The sequence below is a fragment of the Nicotiana tomentosiformis genome, chromosome 1, assembly GCF_000390325.3.
Source record: "Nicotiana tomentosiformis chromosome 1, ASM39032v3, whole genome shotgun sequence".
Lineage (NCBI taxonomy): Eukaryota > Viridiplantae > Streptophyta > Magnoliopsida > Solanales > Solanaceae > Nicotiana > Nicotiana tomentosiformis.
In genome coordinates, this window is record NC_090812.1 from 117,644,845 (window position 1) to 117,652,837 (window position 7,993).

Here is a 7,993-nt window from a genome sequence, read left to right on the forward strand (position 1 = left end):
TTAGAGTATTTTACTCAGACCTACAAAGTGTAAAATTTCTTGCTATAGCGATATCATGTGCTCGTCTCGGGGCCGTGATTTTTTTCCTTATTCAAAAGGGTTTTCCACGTAAAAATCTTGGTGTCGTTGTCACTCTTTTTCTTGCTAATTACCGTATCTCGGTGCTACGTGATTATTCCGCTTTTAGTACCGTGACTATTATTTATGTGGGGAGTTTATTCCCAACATGAACATTATTTAACTCAATTTTTGTGAATACAATACATAAACTATACTATATTTGATTAATGAACATTCTATTTATACATTGGTTTTGCACTTGTCATTTTCTAATAGCTGACTGTTCTTTTGCAAACCTTTCATTATATATTAGTTTTTGCATCTGAATTTACTGTTGAATCGCACGAAAACTTGCAGTTGGTGGACTTGTATATTAATAATGTCGATCCATACAGAGAGCTACTTGGTCGAAGAGCGCACTTCTTACTTCATTTTATTGTCGCCCTATTGTCATATCTTGTTGAACATAACTTTGGGCTTTGGTTGACCGCGTGATGATTTTGTTGAACAAGATCGAAGTCGTGGTAGTTATTTCACCCAAGATTGGGTCTCTTTACTAAGTGTTCTACCCGTGGCTTCATAAGGTATTCACGCTTGGCATATGCCTGCTCTGTCCATGATCTGTGGGATGATCGGTGGAAAAACTTAAGGACATTCTTGGGGTAATGCGTCAGGTGCCGTAATAATCAAGTAGCTCTAGAAGCATGTGTACAAGCTCGTACTGCAGGACGTGATCTTGCTTAGGAAGATAATAGAAATTATTCGCGAGGCTTGCAAATGGAGCCTGGAACTAGCTGTTGCTTGTGATGTATGAAAAAAGATCGTATTTAATTGTGCAGGCATGGACGTTTTGGATAAGGAAAAACAATAGACATTAGCATATAAATTACTAGCATTTAGCCTTGTCCCACCAGTAGCATATGGCTTCACATTTCGTAAGAGTGATGACGAAGACTACAAGCTTGTAGCAGTTGCAATGTCTTCTCTTTCGTGTGTATCATACTTGCTACCGTGAAGTTTGCTTATACACGAGAAGCACAGAAGTTAATGTGTCAAGACTGTTACTTACTGTGTTACTGCTGCAACTGTGGCCTCAGGTGTTGGTTATGCAATATGCAATTTTAATTGAGAGCCTGATGAATGACTTAGGCTGGTTTGACTCAAAATTAGCTTCCACTTTCCTCCCTGAGACAAATTGATCGAATTCAGCCTAGGCATCCTATATTAACATCTTTTTTGGTGTTACCTGTGGTAAAATTCTAGTGGATCTATTTTTCAATTCATGTCTTTTTAAGCTTTCAGAACCTTTGATAATTTTGATGCGAAATAATTGGAATGAGATGTAAGAAAGACTTTCATTTTACGAGTATACTAATATTATATTGTATATGCATGATCTTTTATACCTTGAATTTTAGCCCCTACTATGATGGCTCTTATTCCGTCCTACACGGTGTATTACTATCAGCCCTACCAAGCAACATCTCCCTACACCAGCTCGATCAGGAGATAGGGAGGGGTCGAAATCAGATTTGTTCTTTGTATTCATCAAGTATTGCATGACCCGATTAATTCAAATAAGAGTGGATAGCGAGAGGGTCCTTTTAAGAAGGAGATGACTCGGCAGATGGTCAGTGGGGGACTTCTATGGAAAAAAGAACTTAAATTGTAATTGTTTCAGTCTCATAAATCCTCTGATAGCAGAAATTATTAGGCTGCCTTTACTAAATTTTCTTCTTGTTCTTAGATTTCCTTTGCACATGTAGTCACAATATAAAGTTACAGTGTAAGCCCAAAAAAAGGAGAGCTTGGTTTAAAGAATGATTTATCTAACGTTTGTAAATCAGAAATTCCATCTTGGCGATGAATTTACTGCACTTTGACGAGGTCTAGTTGGTGGCTCTAAGATGTTTCGTCTAATTGGTGGCTCTAAGTTGCTTCGTTTCTTCATGATTGAAGATACCGTTGGGCTGTAATAGTCATTGCTCCTTTGTGAAGTTGCTCCTTGGGAGTAGACCTTTCTTCCTTGCATACCGCTCCTTTGTTGTTCTAGCATTGCTCGACGAGCACCTGAATTTTTTTGGACTGTTCCCCACCTATTGTAGTTCACACAACTTTGGCTCCTCCCTACTTGCTGAAACCTTCCCTCTCTTGGGCTTGGAATATTTCGGCTTTCAGCAGTTTCAGCAGAGTACATTGTTATCTGTCCATCACTGCTGTATCCATTTTCCATTTCCAATATCTTTATAGGAGAAGAACTTGATTGAACTTCACTCTGGACCCCATTTACGGATCCAGTTGAAGCAATCTCAGCATCTGCCACCGGGTTGGACTGCCACATATCACTTGGTTTGCCTTCTCTTACTGGCTGCTGCAAGGGAGGTTTGTTGACAAAATTTTCACCAAAGCTCGATGGGATTTTTCTGGCAGGTTGTGCTGAGTCGGGAAATTTGGCAATCCTTGGCGGGAAGTTAATATTCAAAAGCTGGATGTGAGTACTTTCCTTCTTCCTAACTGGTATGGAAGTTAAATTTGGTGACTCATAAATTTCAGGAGTTCGAATTCCATGTACAGCATGAAGATCAGTAGTTAATGCTTCGTCTTCCATATTAGTTGCAACGGCAGAACAGCTTGGTCCACAGTGCTCTCTAGGTTTTGACAATCGGTTCGATGATGATGGAGTCTCCCCATTTTCAGCTTCAGTTGACTTAAAAACACGCCTCATTGTGAAGGAAGCACAAGAATGCTCACTCTTTTGACCAGCTGATATTAACCGAGTTATTGGTAACTTGGGTTTGTTGAGGTCGTCAAGGTTTCCCTCCCAATGCTGGTTTAACCAATCACATATGATGGGGATGGGTATACCGAATTGCATGGGACAGTCCTTCCTTGACGATGAAGAGGATGGTGAAGCGGATGACGATTTTGAGTGTGAAGATGTTGCAAGCTTCATAGGGTCACATACAATGAACGCAAGATTGCCATGAATATCAAAACCAGCAGTACCTGGGCTCCAGCTTATGCCATCAGTTGACAGCTTTATAAGATTATCAGTGGCTATTACTACTTTTCCTTCACCGACTGTCAACTCTTTTTTGTCGCTATACCCTAGCAAGTAAACCACATTACCCAGCTCCAGATTAGGTTTGGAACAGGTTTTAAGGTAGTGAGGCTGCTGAACATGTGCATTTGTGTCTCCATCCATGACGTCAAGGCCCACTATTGTCAGATCTAATACAGAACTGGTAATAAAGAATCTGCAAAAAATGGTACATAATCAGATGCATAAAATTGAGATAGCTAGAAGAAAGCAGAAGTTCTGTTAACAATGAACAAAATTATAAAGGACTAGAATGCATAAAAGCATTCACTCATCGGAAAGCAAAATAATTTTAGAACATATTGAATGTAACATACTAGCAAAGTGCCAAAATGCATAGCAGCCGATTGCTTTAGAACCTTTTATGATGGTAAGCAGGTAGGAGCCATATACCAATCTTCCATTTAATATGTCGCATCATATTAAACTTTAAAATAGCGGTTGCTAACACATAACAGCCTGTCAATTATATTCCAGCCTGATTTAAACTAACTAATCTTGAGTTGGTAAAACCAGCATAAGAAACAAAAGAAGTGACTTTTACATATCTGCAACTTTTAAATTAGTTAGACATTATTTGAAGCCAGAAGTGTCAACAACTTATGATGATCTTATAGTAGCCCAAAGTTAGTTCTTCCACAGATAGATTTTCAGGAAAGCATCACATTCTGGTAAACTATTCCACATGATAATACTTCATCCTGTCCTTCAAGTTTCTCCATCTCTCTGTGACATAGATCACATCAGGCAAAACTTGATATGCATGGATTTGTCATTTGTCAACTTTATTTTCAGAAGATCATATGTGATATTCATGTATGCTACTCATTGTAAGCTGCTTTCTTTTCCTATAGATTATAAATCAGTAAACACACACAAGCAAGCAACCAATTCTGTTGCGCACACTGTACATCAGTCATGACCCATGAGATAACCTCCTTGTTGGAACACCAACTAGCCAAAACACCAGATATCATAAATGCGTTAATTAAAAATAAGTTGACAAAATCATCAAAGTTTTCTTGAAGTGCCTAAATAGGAAAAGCACTAGTAACTCCAATCTGAACTTCAATAATGTGATTGATTAAGTTGGAGAAAGAAATCTCATTCTCAAGTCCAGATCTATATTTATGATTGACTAAATTTTGACAACCTTGTTATTATTTATGTTTAACTTCGAATGACTGCGACCTGGGAACAAGAAACTCAACAAAACAATCATCAGAAGCACACAGTGAAGACAACTTAGTCTTAGAACCTTGACCAACTCTTCATGAAACTCCAGCATCTTTTCATTTATAAGTAATAGACAAACTAATTACTAACTCGTGACTAAGTTGCTCGGACTCTTCACTTTCGGTGGCGCACCCGTGTGAACACGACATAGATGTGGGGTCTGTACCGGATCTGGTCAACTGTTTTTGGGTACTTTGACCAAAATCGACAGATAAATTCAGGGCAGATACGATGATTTCTAAAACAAAATAAAAGCTAGGGTGAAATTAAAGAAAACAAAATACCTTGTATATAGAAATTTCTATGTGAGTCCTTTTTCTTTTATCTCCTCAGATTCTCCTCTCGATCAATATTTTTTCCTTCTCAGAATAATTTGTAAGTTTTTCATATAATATCTCATAATTTAGACATAATTTTATAGCTCTATTTTAGATATTTGAATTATTTTTAGCCGAATCCCCGCACCCGTATCCATACCTGGATCCGTACCCCCGAATCTTAAAATTTAGATCACATGAAGGATCCGACATTTAGATCCGCACCCGAGTCAGGGCTACTTAGACCTGTGATGCTAATTATCCCTTTTGATAACATTAGTGATTGTAAGCTTTTTTTATTTTATTCCTTTTTCCCTCTCAAGGAGGGATATGGTACTACAGGCCCAGTTCAATACACAAATACAAACTTATAAGCTTCTGCCTTCTGCTAGTATGAAGCAATTCCATGCATTAACGCCGAAACAGTATTAATAGAAACAAGAGATCAGGCAGAACATTGACCATTTTTCTGCTGAGTTAGGTACTTAGCAACAGCTTCCATCATGATAACAAAAGCTTGAATACTAACAAACGAAATATTAGCAGCTGCTTCTTCCTTGACCTCGTACTCAATTGTGGCTTTGGTGATGCATGTTGTTTCATCCTTTTCTATGACATCAAAGCGGACCTGAAAGAATGTGAATCCGTGATCGAGAAGCCCACCTTCCACTGCCATAGCTATTTTGACCCGCTTCTCATCATCCACAACGATAAATTTTTCCTTAGCATAGGTATACAGCGGAGTTCCCGGTGGAAAGGTTAGTTTGAGGACTGTCCCAACACCGCCATCGCCTTCAATTATGTCAACTTTGTGTAGGATATGTGGGAGCTCTTTGACCACAATATTGGCCAGTTGAAGCGTGCCATAGACCTTCCAAGCTTCACTGGCAGCCGCAGCTACTTCAATCTCTTCAGAAACCGTTCCGAACATAATTTTTGGTGGTTCTAAGACTAATTCTAGGTGGAAGAAGCAATAAAGAGAAAAATCTTTAAATTACTGAATATGGTCTTTCATGTACCCCTATAAGTATATAAGAAAGGCTAGAATTAAAATGGTCTCAAATTCCACATCAAGACAAAGGTGCACACAAAGAGAATACAGCCGGCCGGCCGGCCAGTTATTCAATGTGTTTTTCGTAACAACCAATATTTTGCTCAATTATGCTGGCCTAAACAACTAACTAATTTTTTAAGTAGTAATCTAACTAACAGAACCCCAAGTCTAGAGGCAAATAGACAAGGACAAAGTTTTCATCTTTAGAAACAACACTACAATAACTGTTACAACACTACAATAAGAGAAAGAAGAAAACGAGTTAAAAAAGGAAAGGGGGCAGGACCTGTTAGGGAAAAGGGAAGAAGCGACGCCGTTTTGGAGTTGGATCTCAGCAGCTTCAGCAGCAGCAAAACAAGGGAGAATAAGGTGAGTAGTGAGCAAAAGATTCCTGTGAATCAAGAAACCAGTGCCACTAGCAGCTATGTGGGCCATAGCAGGACCTTTTGTGGTAAAAATAGAAGCTTTCATTCTCTCAGACTTGCCACCTCCATTACAGAAACACCAAGTATCTACCAAAACCCCCATTTTTTGGTTTTTGGAGTAATTTTCGTTTCAACAATAATGGGGTAACTTTAGATCCACAATTGAAAGCTAAAACTGCATATTCTTCTTTTAGCGAGCAATGTGTGTTTTGCTGTCACCTGCCAAGTTGCTTCTCACTAGTCTGTAGTTTACAGAGAGGCGTTTTTGGTTATTTGTTAGTTGTTACAGAGAAATGGTGGGACAAGAAGCTTAAAATGGGACCTTTTGGTTATCCTAAATACAGGAGAAAATGTAATGTCTTGTCGAGGAGAAGAAGACGAGACGAGAGTGAAACAGGGCTACTTCTCGGGGTCTTTTTCTTTCTTTTTATGAAAAAATTACAAATAATAAAATTGAGCTCCATTGTATAAAAAATTTAACTTAGAAAATACCATACAAGATTTTGATTCTGTTATCGGATAATCACATGTAGTATTATAATTATTCCTTTAGGAAATTAAGTAGGCTTTTCGTTAATTGCAATTTTTTTTGGATATTTTTAACTATAAAAAATTGTAATTGTTCATAAACTTTCGTGTGATCTTTTTCCCTATATAGATCCTGATTACTTTCCCAATTTTTTCGTCAAACGTTTAAATTTTGATTTCTCCTCAATTCGAAATTTGAGCAATTTTAATAATTATTCCTATGGATATAATGTCCTCACAAGTCACAACGAGCAAATTTCAGTATACAATGATCAATGATTATTCATCATTTTATTAAGATAGGTCCAGACATCATTTAGACTGATAACCGTCTTCCTTTTCATGCTACTCCATTAGGGAAAAGATTCTTTAAAACTAAACTATTGTGATTATTAAAGAATGCTGACCAAGAGAAAACGGCCTCTTCAGAGAACACAAGTCAATTATTCTTCTTCTTTTAATTTGAAGAATCTTCTTTCATGTGTTTGACTTTAAGCGCCATTCTCCAATGTTAATAAGATTTGCTATAGTGCTAAAACATCAATAGGCTAGCACAATATTTACAATGCTAAAACATCGACTACATTCATCTATTTTGCATTCTAATTAAACAAACATTACTTTTTTTAGCTGGAGTGCAATAAAACTTGAAAGTTTACCTGGCAAATTACATTTCTTCTGGATACTTGATAGTATATATTGAAAGCTAGCTGTTATTTAGGTCTTCACACCAAATGAGATAATTTTTCAAACTTCGCACACATAACTTATCTTTTCCTTTTCTTTGTGATATATCCCTCATGTGTTCGCAAATAAATTTAGAAAGCTGAGCTGGCATATTACATCTCCTTTGGATGCAAGACAATTTGTTTAGTTTTTTTTTCCGGTTACTAAAGATATTTATTTAACTAAAAGGTAAGTAGCATTACAATAGTCTCTCAAGGACGTCCTGTAACGCCCCAGTCGATCATTTTGAGTATTTTAGTCCCATTTTTCCTATTTAATGCTTTACATATGTGTATTTGTAGTTACGTGACTTGCCGGGATGGTTGATTTGATTTCAGGGAGGTTGTGGAGTGAATGGGGACACTTAGTCCTAAGGTTGGAAGCTTAAGTTGTAAGAGCTGACCGGAGTTTGACTTTTGTATAGGCGACTCCGGAATAGAGTTTTGATGGTTCCAATAGTTTCGTATGGTGATTTTGGACTTAGGCGTATATCCGGATGTGGATTTAGAGGTTGTAGGTTGGTTTGGTGCTTTTTGGCAAAAGTTGG

The 7,993-nt window shown here is 37.6% G+C and overlaps 1 protein-coding gene across 1 annotated transcript; it reads right to left on the minus strand.

Annotated features, from left to right (window-relative positions):
- Nucleotides 1-1,758: 1,758 nt before the first annotated feature.
- Nucleotides 1,759-6,574, minus strand: LOC104119871 (uncharacterized). Its single transcript, XM_009631474.4, has 2 exons — nt 6,054-6,574; nt 1,759-3,317 (listed from the first exon to the last, which is right to left on the minus strand). The coding sequence occupies exons 1-2, from the start codon at nt 6,293-6,295 to the stop codon at nt 1,904-1,906; spliced, it is 1,656 nt and encodes a 551-aa protein (XP_009629769.1). The 5' UTR covers nt 6,296-6,574; the 3' UTR covers nt 1,759-1,903.
- Between the last annotated feature and the right edge of the window lie 1,419 nt (nt 6,575-7,993).

Coding starts and splice junctions, on each gene's coding strand:
- LOC104119871 (XM_009631474.4), bottom strand. CDS start 6,295: ATGGGGGTTTTGGTAGATACTTGGTGTTTCTGTAATGGAGGTGGCAAG. Junction 3,318..6,053: donor TCTTCCCTTTTCCCTAACAG/GTCCTGCCCCCT, acceptor CATTTTTTGCAG/ATTCTTTATTACCAGTTCTG.